This window comes from Pipra filicauda, unplaced genomic scaffold, assembly GCF_003945595.2.
Source record: "Pipra filicauda isolate LSUMZ 115617 unplaced genomic scaffold, ASM394559v2 scaffold422_size665910_pilon, whole genome shotgun sequence".
Taxonomy (NCBI): domain Eukaryota; kingdom Metazoa; phylum Chordata; class Aves; order Passeriformes; family Pipridae; genus Pipra; species Pipra filicauda.
The window spans coordinates 340,334-354,781 of NW_024104557.1; the positions used below are offsets into that span (position 1 = coordinate 340,334).

Consider the following 14,448-nt stretch of genomic DNA (forward strand, 5'->3'; position numbering starts at 1 on the left):
TCGCGCCGGGCCAGGGTGGGGGGACAGCGGGACAGGGACAGGACAGGGACAGCAGGACAGGGCATGGTGGGGTTCCTGCTTCCTCCTCCACACCAGGGTCCTGCAGGAATCCCACCCCGGGATGGCTCCAGCTCAGCCACCCCCGTGGGGACAATCCAAGGGGATTTTTCCACCCGTCTGGTCACACCTGGGGGAAGAGCAGGGATGGAACGAGGTGAGCGGCTCCGAGCTGCACCCCAGGAGATCCCATAGCACACAGGCTGGGAGCTGAATCCCCGAATCCTATGGAAGCTTGGCCTTAGGGAGCTGGGCCGGAATTTGGGCTGGGAAGGTTGGTTTATGGAGGAATATCCTCTTCCTAAGAAGGGAAGCCCAGGCTGTGCCTGGAACCCTCCAAATCTCCCTTGGCTGGGGATTTTGGGATGCCCTCTGGGAGTGGTGTCCCCATCGGCAGTGGCCGGGAGGGATGATCTGCACGGGGATAGGGACATGCTGGGGCAGGGAGACATGGACAGCAGGATCCCCAACCCCAAACAAGCCCTTCTTCCAGCCCCTCTGGGGTCCCACTCCCTTTGGAGACATCCCCGTGGTGACACAGGAATAAGGGATGGGGGGGACAGACCCCCTCAAACACACCCCCGCTTCCAAAACCTGCTTTTATTTACATTTCAAGTCAAATCACATGCGAACTCTTGGTTTGTTTGTTTTTTTGTTGGTTTTTTTTGTATGTTTTTTTTTCCTTTCCTTAAGAAGAGTGTGATTAGCAAAAAAGACGCATTATTAGAATTTCCAAATAGCAATTAAATATACAAAAATAGAGCTTACAAAAAAACCAAACGAACAAGAGGAAAAAAAACAAAAACCAAAACAGCGAATGTTTTAAAAAATATTCTGCTGCAGAATCCGTAGTGTACAAACACGTCTATGAGGCTCCACGCTCCATAAACAGTCCTGGGAGGAATTTACGGGATGGGGGGACGGCACCCGGAGCACCCCCAGCCCTGCACCCGGGAAAGCCGCTGCCGTGTAATACTGACACCCCCCCCTCCCCAAAATCCAGGGAATACGAGTTGTGAGGATGGCGGGGGACACCCGGATCTGTGGCTGGAGAGGTGAGGGGGTGGCCCAGCTCCCCACCATGAGAATGGTGGGTTTGGGGGGCTGCCCAGAGACCCCCAGGGCCAGGCTGGAAGCAATGGGATGATCCCAAAAGCCAGGATTTTTGCCTGCCCCCTCCATGCCATGGCTCTCACTGCTATTGGGTGACACCAAGATGGTGCCCATTCCAGGGACTCCTGAGGTAGCCGAGGAGGGGGACAACCACCCCCAGGCAGGGCGGGTGGGGAATCCAAACCCAGCAGACCCCACACAGCCACCACCCGCTGCCCCCCGGGGGTGACACCGGCGCTGAGGGGGCACCCAACCGCACGATCCCGGGGGGCAGACCCCATTTCCTGGTGGGAATGGCAAAGGCAAAGGAACCAAAGGCAAAGAGGAGGGAGCAAGAACCGGCCGTGGTGCTCCAGGGTCCCCCCAGTGTTTGGGGCACCGTCGGCGGGCGCGGGAGGCACCGAGAGCTGGGGGAGGACGTCGAGGCGTTCCAGGTGCCACCGCGCTGCTTCCCGGCGGCCGCGGCGCTGGAGAAGGGGTGTGCTGGAAGAAGGATGTGGTGCTGAGGATCCCGAGCCCCCTCCTCACCCCGGCAGAGGAACCGAGCCTGGGCTCGAGGGTCAGGCCCTTCATCCGTCGGGATTTGGGGCTCCCCGGCTGCGTCCCCGGTGCTTTGGCTGTGTCCGAGTGCCGCGGGCGGGAGCGGCCCCGGCCCGGCCCCGGAGGGCACTATACGATGTTCTGGGCCCCGGGCAGGGGGCCCTGGGGGGGGCCGGGATCCGGCTTCCCGTGGAGCTGTGCCAGCTGCAGCACCGGCATGTTACACAGCGGGCACACCTTCCGCACCTCCAGCCACTTGATGAGGCACCTGCGGGACACGGGGGGACACCGGCGTTAGTGGGGGCACCTGGAGTAGTGGGATCACACCTGGAGTAGTGGGATCACACCTGGAGTAGTGGGGACACACCTGGAATAGTGGGGACACACATGGAATAGTGGGGACACACATGGAATAATGAGGACACAAGTGGAATAGGGAGGACAGACCTGGCATTAGTGGGAGGCTGCAAAAATCCCCCCCTGAAACCCACTGACCCCTCCCCCTGGGGCTTTGCTGCTGCCTCCAATTTTTAATTCACCATTTGGGTGTCTTTATATTTTATTGGGGTTTTGTGTGTGTGTGTGTGTGTATAAATACATGGATTTTGTATAGCTAGGTTTTACATGTATATATATATATATATATAAAATTTATGTTTATAAAATAGATATAAAAATTTATACACGTACAAAAATTAAATAAAATATATACACTAAAGATGTCTATGATACATAAAAATATACATTGAAATTATACATAAGCTATGAATAATATACATAATCAGATATATAATGTATATATAAATTAATGAAAATATAAAATACGTGAATAATTATATATACTATAATACCATTACATGTTATATATTCTATTATATAATTATATAATATATAACATATACATATAGAAATATACAAAACATACAATACATGGATAATAATATAAAATAAAAATAATATAAAAAACACATGCTGTATAAGTAAATATAAAAATGTATAAAAATTATTATAAATATATCTATATTATATAGTATAAATATATATAGTATATATACTATGTGTATATATACTATTTATATATGTGTGTACATATATATATGCATATATATAGAATATATAGTATATATATTATATATGCTCTCTATATAGTATATTATCTATGTATATATAATAGAATATTACATAGTATTGGATAACAAATATATATAATATAGGTAGTATATATAATAATATATAACACACATACTGTTATTGTATAAAACACAACATTATTATGTAGTAATGTAAATTTTAGTGGGTTTGCTTTATATAAACCACACATATATAAAATATATATATTTACATTTTTCATGGAATTACAGACTGAACTGGAAGGGATCCATGAGGATCACCAAGGCCAACTCCTGACCCAGCATGGGGCAACCTACAAGTTGAACCCCAGACCCTGGAGCGATGCCCAAATGGTCCCTGCAGATCCCTGGGGAGCTGTTACCGTGGTTCTGGGGATCTATTTTATAAATTTATATAAATTTTATAGATGTAAATACACACACACAAGGGACATGAATAGCTTGGAATATGTAAAGTGTGTATATATGTCTATATATACATACATATATATCTAAAAATATATATATAAATGTGAAGCACTTTTGCCAGCTGCTGATTGTATCTTTGCTGCTCCACATGCTTTAATTCATTCAACAAGGGGTTGTGATTCCTGCCCCTGGAATGGGGGTGGAAAAAGCCCCCAGGGGAGGAGTAGCAGTACCAGGAGGCCTCAGGCCAGGAGCCCCCCAGCCCCAATCCCAGTGCCCACACTTACTTCCTGTGGAAGGCATGTTTGCAGGGACAGATTCCCAGCTCGTCCTTGGGCTTGAACTCCTCCAGGCACACGGCGCAGATCTGGAAGGGTTGGGATGCAGAGGGAAGGTCAGTGGTCAGGAAGCAACGTTTGCACATAAAAATACACAGATGGCTCTGAGCCACCCAAAATCAGAGAATCAAGGAATGGTTTGGGTTGGAAGGGACCTTAAAGATCATCCAGTCCCACCCCCTGCCATGGGCAGGGACACCTTCCACTATCCCGGGCTGCTCCAAGCCCCGTCCAACCTGGATGAGACAGCCACAGCTTCTCCTGGCAACCTGTGCCAGGGCCTCACCACCTGCATCAGAGGGGTGAAATCCTCCCTAAAACCTTCCCAAATTTTACTGGCCAGGCTCAGCCTGGAGTCTCCCTTTCCTGGCAGAAGGGACCCTGGAGACTTCCCAGAGCAACAGCCACGAAGCTGGGATGTGTTTGATGTGCCAGGAGCTTTTAGGGTGCAGGGGGATGGACACTGCTGCTGTCCCCAGGCCTGAGCTGCATGCACAGGGATAACTCTAGGAACAGGAAAAGGCAAAGGGTGCATCTATCCCAGGGCTGGGAAAGCTGGTGGCTGTTTTCCCAGCAGGCAAAAGACTCAGCTGAAAACTCCTTCCCTGCTTAGTCGTGACCCATTTTGGATATTCTTGGAGATTTTGGGTATTCCCGGCTGGTTTTCCCAGCCCCCTCGGCCCGGGATCTGTGTCTGTCCACAACAAGGGCCAGGCGCAGCTGCCGGGACCATCCCCCAAGGAACACACACATCCCGAGCTCCCCCAGGGCCTGGGAGAGGCGGAATGATGGAAAAAGGGGAAAACCAAACCCAGAGATGGGGGGAAGGGCTGGCCCCCCCAGGGCTCCGGGTGGCCGCCCCGTCATGTTGGAAAATTCCCACCCCGTGCTCTGCTTTCCAGAAACACTTACTGTAAAGGCCAGGATCCAAATGCCCAAAAAGGGATATTTTGGAGCAAAACCCTTCCAGCCTTTCGCAAACCCCAGGGAAGAGCCTGAGCTGCTCTATGTCCTTCCCCACAGACTCCTTGTCCTCCCCAAAAGCTGGGAGAGCTGTGGAGAGCTGGGAAGGGATGTAGAGGAGGAGGGACGGAGCAGGACAGAGCGTTACTGCTGCTGTTCCCGACTCTGGCACATTCCCAAATCCCTCCTACAACCCTGGGAAGTGCTTTGAAGTCCGTTTGCCGACAAAAAAAAAAAGCACTGCAGGTCGATTGCAGGGAGGGGATCAGAAATAGGGGCCTCCAGCAGGGACTGCTCGGAACCCTGGGGCCCTTGGGATTTACCCCCCGGCCGCGGGGAGCGGAGGGTGAGGATAAAACGTGGGATGGGCTCTGCCCAGGGAATTAAAGTAAAATAAATAGTGGCTTATAAACAACTGGAGCTGGCACTGAGCAGATGAGTGGCCTCGTGCCCAGGACGTGGGTGGGCATTTCTGTTGTCTTTAGGGGAATAAATAAATCCAGCCCGTGTTTGACGTGGGATTCGAGCACATTCCTCCTCAACTTCAGCGGGAAAAACGGGCTGTAAGTAGGGACACTCAGCCCCAAAAGCCTGGAAGATCATGGAGAACAACGGAGGTGTCTCAGACCTCACGGGGCAGGGAGGGAGAGGTGGATCTGCCTCTCCCAGGGGCTGGTGGAGGATGTTTATCCCAGACTCCAGTTTTCCCTGCCCAGAGTTGCGCTGGATATCGTCACGCTCCGGAGGGGACGTCCCCGCCCAGGGACACTGTTTATCCAAGGCCCAGCTTTCCTTGGCCTCCCCTTATCCACAGCTCCTTATCGCTGCCATAATAATAAGGCAATAAATAATAATAATGGTGCAGTGAAAGCTCGAGGGGAGCCAAGAGGAGGGAGGTGGTCTAATCCACGCCTTTGCAGAGGTGCTTTCCTCCTTTCCAAAGCACACCTGGCTGTGTGCCCTGCTCCCAAGGGAGTTAAATTTGAGGATTTTCCCCCTCTCCAGCGTGAGGAAGAGGAGGGTGAGGGAGCCTTTGCTGCCCAGGATGTGCTCACCTCGTGGAGGTTCAGCTCCTTCACCTTCTCCTTGAGTATAACCTGCAAGACAAAGTGCTGGGGTCAGGACAGAGCTGCTGCTGCGAGCATTCCCAGGAAAAATCTCCATAAAGAGATGCAGTTGAGTGTCCCAGTAGAATTGGGAACCTCCCAGCAAACCTGGCACCACCAGGGAGTGCGTGGGGCCTCCACCCCTGAGCAGGGACAGGAGGAAGGCAGTGCTGGCACAGACAAAACCACGAACACAAGGACCAAATCCAGGAGGTCTCTTCCCAAATTTAACCCTCCTGGGCTCCCATACTCTGCCACAAGCCCCTGCATGGATATCTGCCACTTCATTCTCACTCCATCCAGGCTGAACACCTGCAGAGGGTCATAAATCCAGGACAACGGTTTGCTACCACCCTGACCCCACCCAGTTTCCTGCTTGAACAACGGATCAAAGACAGAAAAATCCCATCAATCCTGGAGAAAACAGGACGTGGAAGCAGCAACTTGACACCCACCTCTGGGCCCTGTTTATTTTAACTGGGTATCATGGGTGTCTGCAGGGTAGAGCTGGGATTGCCAAAGGGACGTGGAGCTGTTCCCTGGGAGAGCCCTGTGGGTTCGGAGCAGCCGGGTCCGACCCTGGGAGCAGATTCAGACCCCACAAAACATGGTTTGGTGGCTGGGGATGTTCCCACTGCTTGGCAGAAAACCTGGAGACCAGCGGATGAGCGGGTGAGGGATGTCCTGGAGGGCCCAGCTGGTGGAGAACAATTAAATCACCAGGGACAGAGATTGTTACAACTGCTCTTCCAGGGCCAAAAACCTCCCGAGGAGAGGATCAGCACAAGGAAACCTGATGGAGTGGCTGCTCCAATGTGCATTTGGCACTAGGCACGAAGGGAAGGAGAGGGAAACTTCCTGAGGGTCATCTCACCTGTTTGTAGGCGTAAAGCTCTTTGTGTGCCTGGTGCCTGAGCCTGCAAGGAAACCAGGGAGAAACGTGAGGACAGGCAAAAAAAACAGGATTACTGTAACACCTCAAACGTTTCCCTTCCCTCCTTTCCAGATCTAATATATTAATTTTTAATTTTTCATTTCAGAACTGAGAATGGCCACATGAAACAACATGTTTAAGAAACATCCAATTTTCCCTGTTGCTGGGAAGGGAATGTCTCCATCCCAAAGCACACAACTGTTCCCCTGTTCCTCTTTTGAGGACATGCAGACATCACCCACACTGTTAAGACCAGTAAAAGCTGATGGGTAAATCACAAGCTGCCACAAATCTCCCTCAGTTTCCAACCACTTCTGCTGCCAGCAATTCCTAGACTGGACAGAGCGCTGTTTTCAAAGTGATGGGGACTCAGACCTGAGGAAAGCTCCACTCCTACTCCAGTAAGGGTGGGAAAGGAGACCTCCCTGCCCCGAGGTTTCCCACCATCCTGCTGCTTGGGCAACGTTGAGTTCCTCAAACTCAGCGTTATCCTCTCAATTCTACAATCAGTTGAACAACATCCACTCCCAAGCAAATCAGGGGATGGAGATGAATGGGATGAACCTATTCCAAGGACACCTGCTGCAGTGGGAAGTCCAGCTGGTGGCAGCAGGAATTTGAGGCCACAAGCAAAGAGCTGGTTCCATCCCCTCCCTCTCCAGACTCCCCTTTCCAGAGCCAAAACCAAGAGCAGCCTGTTTTCCACAGCCCAGGGCAGCGCTCCACAGGCATCCACTGGCTGGAGAAGCCCATTATGATCCCAAAATAAATACATTTAAAATAAAAAAATAACTAATATTTCCTCTCATTACCAGACATGGCTCTTAGTGAAGTGCTCTGGAAGCTCAGGAGGGAAGACATCTAAGGTAAAGAGTTGGCCAAGGACTTTCCATAAGGAGTCAGCGTGTGGCTGCAGGGCTTGGAGAGCTGTAGGAGTATTTTCCCCAGCCAGTCCTCACTGTGAATTCAGAGGGAAACCCCCTTGCCTGGAATTTAATTTCTCCGAAAATATTCCGGGGGCTGTCTCAAACCCCTGGCTGAGCTCGTGGGGGTTTTCCAATCCCGTCACGCCGCAGTGGGTGAGTTATAAAAATAGGATGGAAAAATATATCCTTGTGCTCAGATCTCCCCCTAAAATGCTGGCCTTAAAAGTTGAGGAATGGGTAAAAACACACCTTAATGCTGCAGAGAGAGATGGAGAAAGTTGGCTCCTGAGTCCCAAATTTTATGGGGAGCCATTCCTCCTGCTCCAACAGTGCTGCCTGGCAGGAACCTTCCTGCAAAACCATGGAAAACACTGCAGCAGGCAGGGAAGGGGAGGAGGAGGAGGAGGAGGAGGAGGAGGTTGGGGTCGCATCCCTCTGCCAGTGACCCCGAGCAGAAACATGAGCAGAAGATGTAGGAACAATAGAGAAAACAGGATGAAACCGGCCCAATCCGCAGGGATCCGGTGGCTGGGAAAGCAGTTATGAAACACAGATGGAGAGAGGCACGGCGTGCGGCTGCAGACCACATACAACGGGAAAACTCTCCCGGAATGGGACGAAACACCCGCCTGACAGATCCTTGGCCACCAAGGATTTGGTGAGCCAAAGCCACTGGAGTATCTGGACCAGCAATGGGGAAGAAGGAGCCACCTGGCCCTGGATCTGTGCAGCTTTGTGCTGTCAGCACAGGCACTATGATGCCAAGGGTTGGTGCTGAGCTAGACAGGGAGTTTTTCCCAAAAAATCCCTCCCTGGAGGTTATGGGGAGCAGCACGAGCACATCTGGTGCCGGAGCGTGCGAGCTCTGTCCGCTCCTCCACACTTCCCTTTCAAAGCCAGGATCCAGAGCCAGATGGATCCTGGTCAGGCCTGGTGCAGCTGTCGTAAGGAGACCCCGGATCCTGGCAGGCCCAGGGCTCCATCCATCTCGTGTCGAGCGCTGTGACTCCGGAGGAATTTCTGGCAGATGTCTGCCCGAGATAAGGGACCACACAGCGCGTGGCTGCGGATCGTGTGTGCGCCGTCACCCAGCCCCCAATTTAATATCCACCTCTCCTGGGCTTTGGGATGTCTTCCTGCAGGAATGGGAGTGCCCTGCTCCTCTGGGGGACTGAATCACCTATAGCAAGGGAACGACTACAGGAATAAAATGCCGAGGGAACACTTTTTGCAGATTTACCTCCAAGATCTGCTTATTTCATGCTCCATAGTAGAAGGAATAAATAGAAAGGCAGGCACTGACTCTTTGCCCCATCACTGTTGCTGTTCCCAGCCCAGCTGGGCTCCTTGGACTCTTCATGGAATCACAGAATCATTTAAGTTGGAAAAGCCCTCCAAGACCATCAAGTCCAACCATTCCCCCAGCACTGTCAAGGCCACCACTAACTCATGTCCCCAAGTGTCACATCTATGTGGCTTTTAAATCCCTCCAGGGATGAGGACTCCAACACTGCCCTGGGCAGCTGTGCCAGGGTCGAACAGTCCTTTTGGTGAAGAAATTATCCCCAATATCCAACCTGAACCTCCCCTGGCATGACTGGAGGCCGTTTCCTCTCCTCCTGTCCCTTGTTCCCTGGGAGCAGAGTTCGACCCCCCCCTTGCTCCCCCCTCCTGTCAGGGAGTTGCAGAGCCAGAAGGTCCCCCTTGAGCCCCCTTTTCTCCAGGCTGAGCCCCCCCAGCTCCCTCAGCAGCTCCTGGTGCTCCAGACCCTTCCCCAGCTCCATTCCCTTCTCTGGACACAAAACCAGCGTTGGATCCTGGCAGGTCTGAATGCAGAAGGAAACAGCCCCACAAAAAATGGGTTTTTTAGGGGCTGCATTCCCTGCACCTCCTGGAGACTTTGAGCTGCCCTAACCTGGGCTGGGATGAGCCCCATGTGATCCTGCAGAAAGCATGGAGAGAGGATGCTGCAGCCTTCACTCAGGGTGAGCGTGGCATTGCTCAGCTCAGCATCCTTCTGGACTGGGTTTTATGGGACCGAAGGCAACACGATTTTATCACTTTCATTAATTCAGCAGAGATCAGACACAACCAGCCACCTGCAAAACTTAATTTCCTTGTTCTTCCCTTTTTTATCTGTAATTTTTCCAAGCAGAGGCAGCAGCCAGGAGGGACCCCAGCTTTGGCCTGAGTGGTTTGCAGCAGCAGAAGAGCTCGAGATTCACCTGGACAGTGCACAGGTAACGATGATCTTTGCTGTGCTTTGTGCTGAAATCCCTGTAAGACTCTTTTTTGAGCCAATCCAATTAACTAAAAATGCCACTGGCAGCATGTTCTGTATTGACACAGCTGAGAAGCACAGCCCATGTTCTCCCCTGGCACATCCTTTATTTAAGGCCTCAGCTCTGGATTTGGGGTGAATACACCAGACACTGGCTTTTCCATGGATGCAGAGGAGAGCTGCACGGGATGCTCTGATTCAGAGCAGGCCATGAGAACCAGGGTGGTGTCACCAGCCTCACTTGGTATTTGCCAAATATTTGCAGATGTGGAGTCACAGTAAAGCAGGGAGAGGGAAGGCGTGGGCTGTGTTGATTCTGTACCTATGGGGGTGCTGTTATCTGCAAATAACCCCTATGGATACAAGTGGAGCTCCTGAGGGGATCGTCCTGGCCCTCTGCCTGGGTTGGTCTCTCTGCCCTTGCAGGTGGGTGGTCCTCATCCTGCTCTCCACCTACAAGGCTCTCCAAACCCCACCAAAGCTCATTTTATATCCTCCACAAGCTGTGATTACACAGCAGCTTCCGTGGAGGCGGATGCTCCTGGGACACTGGCACAGCTAAAACCCGCGGCACGGCAAAACCCTCCAAAACAGGGGCTGCAGGATCCTGTTTTGGGTCTGTTTTGCCAATAGAAGAGCTGAGGGAGGAGGTCTGAAGAGCCATTTGTAGAGTCTCTATAGAGTTTCAGGCTATAAAGGGATCACTGGATGATCTAATCCAGCCTCCCATCTATCATAAGTCGCTAAATAGCACCTCGGGAACAGGAGCCAAAATGTCTCGTCCAGAAAGGTCCTCGGTCTTGATTTAAAGACGTGAAGAGACACAGGACTTGCCACTTCCTTGCTGGCTCCTTTCACCGGTTACTCACCCTCTCTCTTACAACACGCCTCCAACTTCTATATTTAAAGATTTTCTGGCTTGACCTTCCAGACATTACTCCTTGTTATTCCTTCTTTGGGGCAGAACACACCCAGCGAGACCTGGTGCCCAGGAAAATACTCTCAAAAGCCCAAAACACCACTTCATTTTCCAAGCGAGTTGTATGGATTCGAGCTCCACCTGAGCCTTCTGAGCACCTTTGGTCTATTTTTTTATTTTGCATCCCCTCCCACCGGTGTCCCAGTTAAAATGCAAACAACTGGATGCAAATCCCAGCACAGACCTTGTTAACATCGAGCACCATGATGTTAATGTGAACAACCACCTCGTCTAGCAGGAGGGACAATTGTGGTGCACCTTAAAACACCTTTTTCTTGTGCATAATTGTGGGGAAAAAATTAAGATATGATGCCCATGCAGCCCAAATCACCCCTGGGTAAACCTGGCTCTGGGCTCATCTGCATGTTTTATGAGGTTTTGCTTCGTAGAGAGCTGAAAATGGGTGGAAATTACCAAGTATTTAGAAGGTGACATGGAAATCTCTCTTCCCAGGTCTATGAAAGCAGGACAAAATATTTTTAGCACCTTCTGGATAGAAAACCTGGTGGGAATGGCTGCTGTGAGCAGGGCTCCATGGTGCAAGGAGAGACTGGGAATGTGTCTTATGGGGACAGAGGGAGGGGATGCAATGGATGTATGACAAGCAGGGAGCTGGGGCCAGCTGAAAAGCCAGAGGGAAGGGAAAGGGCATGGAAAAGTTGGAGAGGAGAGCTCTGGGCACACAGGATTTTGGCTGCCACTGCTGGCAGTGATGTCCTCTGCTCCCAGCCACAGGGAGTGGTGTAGCCAGCCCCCCATCCCGGGTTCTCAGCACACCTCGCCCCCATCATCACCTCAATCCCCAGACACTGCACTTTTCCCCACTTGGCTTTTGTTTTCCCTCCGGCAGGAAGAGTTTTCTCCTCTCAATTAGCAGCCCAACAATCTCCCCAACGGCCCATAAAATAATTAAAATGAGCCCCAAACTGGAACAACCTTTGGCCCTCCCGTCCCGCTCCCCATCGCTCAGATTAACACATCAACTCTGCATCATTAATCTCCAAACTGCGCTGTTGAAGGAGCAATTTGTGTCCAATAACCAATGGAGCAGGTATTAAACATTCCTTAAGCACATGGGACACGAGTTACTCATTACAGAGGCAAACGTGTTGAAACATTAAGCAGAAAGCAGGGACCGTAAAACGCCCCTTCCCAGGCTTTTTGATTCCATGCCTGCTTGAGCACACGTGTGTCTCCTGGTTTTTTTAAGTGGATAATGTGACTACCTTGTGGGGCGTCAGGTTCACGGGAAGATAAGATGATGCCACCCTCTTCTTGGGATGGAGAGGGACCAGTGGCAGGCTCAGAACCAGGGAAGCTCTTGGGGAACACTCCTCTTACAACCTTCCCTTACCTGATCAAGTAGCAACAGAAGAGCAAACTGAGGATGAAGACGAAGATGGCCGTGCCGAAAACCACGATGTATATGTTGAGAGGAAGGTTCTGGAACCCGATGTTCGGCATCCTGAAACTGTAATGCTGGAAGTCCGAGCTCATGGGTAGGCTGTGGAGACAGGAAGAAAACACATGGATGTGAGGCTCTTTCAGGATGCACTCTGGAGACCAGCAGTCCCTCCAAAGGGAGGCGGAGGGGGAAGAAGGTGACTTCTCACTCGTCCCCCTCTGAGGTGAAGCCATCCTTGCCCAAAACTGAGCCCCCAGCTTGGTAAACCTGAAAACAAAGCAGGCTGGATCAGCCAGGGCTGGGATTTTCCCTCTCCCGCTGTGAGCTTCTCCTCCAGCTATTTTCCTTACACACGTCACCCTTCCAGTTGAACGCTGCATCAGATGGATGGCTGGGAATTGCATCCAAGCAACCCTAGTGTCCCTCAAACCTCTCAGTAACGGGGTAAAAATACTGAAAGCAGCCAGAAAGCCTTGGAACAAGGCAGTTTTTCCTTCCTTTCCCCTCCAGCAGTTTCCAAGACCGATTCCTCATCTCTTACAATCCCCCCTCCAAAAGCATTGAGGGTCTGGCATGCAGTGCATCGCCAGCAGAAGGGAGAGGACACGGACATTCCCAGGCCATGCAGCAGCACCGCCGAGCGAAATCACAGGGAGACTATGGAGTCTGTAAAAGAGGCTTTGTTTGTTTTCCTGTGTGAGATCCGGGTTTGGTGGTTTAAGAGCATTTTTGCAGGTTTCAGCTTTAACTCCCCAGCACAACCCCCCAGGAAAACCCCGAGGCACCGGCGGCCAAGAGGAAGGCGCGGCGATTTTGGCTGTCGCGTACCACGCCTGGGACGCGTGACCAGAACCTCCCTCCCCTCGGAGAGCCCCGGTTAAACCCCGAGCAGCTGCCTGGGATAACGACTGCGGTGTATCATCTCCGCCCCCCCCCCCACGATTTTAATTGCACTTATTTATTATTCCTTATCTTTCCATCGTTCTCTCCGAGCCGTTCGCCCTCGGATGAGCCCAACCGTCGCTGGCCAGGCACAGAGTTCCCCCGCCCCCAGCTCAGAAAAGGAAGTTACAAAATACACCTTGTTTTCCCTTCTGCCCACGGGAGAGGGCTGGACGCGGCGTGCGATGAAGTTTGGCAACAAGCAAGGAAAGTACCTGCAGTCTGAACGCTGTTTGCCAAATAAAATCACCGAGGGATAACAAAAGCCTCCCCTGGAGCGGGGAGTTTTCGACGGCGCAGCAATTGCACAGCTCCTTGTTTTGCACGGGGTGAGAAGACAATGGGGAAAACGCAGGATCTCAACCCAAATGTGCCAGGGAGCGATGCTCCAAAATCAGAGTGTCCTCTGAGTGTCCCTTCAAGCAGCATCCTCACTTCTGAATCTCTTTTTCCCCTTGAGGTCTCTTTTTTGCCGAACCCTTTGGGCTTTCTCCTCTGTCTTCCCATCATAATCTCCAGGTCTAGACTCACCTTTCATCCCGGCTGCCCCACAGGCTCTATCTCCTCACCAGAGGCAGCATTCCCACAGGCACCGAACACCCGCCCGGGAGCCTCCTTGCTCCGGCTGCTTTCAGTTTCCTCAGCTCGCTGGAAGTTTCGAGGCGACTTCTGGTAGAGCCTGGATTTGATTAAAGCCTCCAGAGACCAACACGCATGTTCAGAACCTCTCCCAGCCAACGTGGAAACGCCGCAAGAGCTCGGGAAGCCGGCACATCCCCCCGCCAGCGCCGGTGGGGATGGGATTTTATAGCCCAGCAACCACCCGGCAGCTCCCGCTCCTCCACCGACGCTTGTTCCGCTCCGCTGAGCTGGTTTGCTTTGCAAATAAATAAAAAAAAAAATCTCCCAAACCAGCCCCCAAAACCTTTGTTCCCGGCTCCGGCGGAGTTAATGCGCAGCTCAGCATCGCGGAGCAGGGTTGGGTTTGGTTCTCAGCCCCGCTCTGTTTCCTGGGTCAAAGGGGTCTTTGGACGGTTCAGGGACTCCCCTGGGTCACGCTCAGAGCACGAGGATGTGTCTGCAGGACGAGGCTTTGGCTGCCCCACCTCGCCCTGGGGCTCGTGTTGATAATCACCGGCGTCGGCCAAGGTTGGCCGCCTCCAGCCCCTCAACCACCCCGGAGAAACGTCCTCCATCTGGGAAAGTTCCGGATGGTTTTTTTGCAAGGAAGAAGAGACCACTCTTGGAAAAGAGGCAACAAAACCAACCGGCACAGGACTATCATTTTTCTCTCCTTTACAGCTCCTTTAACTTCTGATGCTCTTC

The 14,448-nt window shown here is 51.8% G+C and overlaps 1 protein-coding gene across 4 annotated transcripts in view; it reads right to left on the reverse strand.

Moving 5' to 3' along the window:
• Positions 1-639: 639 nt before the first annotated feature.
• The window catches only part of RNF24 (ring finger protein 24), a 29,814-nt gene continuing 16,005 nt past the window's right edge, over positions 640-14,448 (reverse strand). For all 4 annotated transcript variants that reach the window (XM_027712680.2, XM_039385613.1, XM_039385612.1 and 1 more), the window contains 5 exons: positions 12,130-12,279; positions 6,530-6,572; positions 5,605-5,646; positions 3,536-3,615; positions 640-1,978 (listed from right to left, as the gene is read on the reverse strand). In XM_027712680.2, coding sequence (XP_027568481.1) covers positions 1,840-1,978; positions 3,536-3,615; positions 5,605-5,646; positions 6,530-6,572; positions 12,130-12,272 — 447 coding nt within the window. In that variant the 5' untranslated portion in view covers positions 12,273-12,279 and the 3' untranslated portion in view covers positions 640-1,839. The remainder of the gene's footprint in view (positions 1,979-3,535; positions 3,616-5,604; positions 5,647-6,529; positions 6,573-12,129; positions 12,280-14,448) is intronic.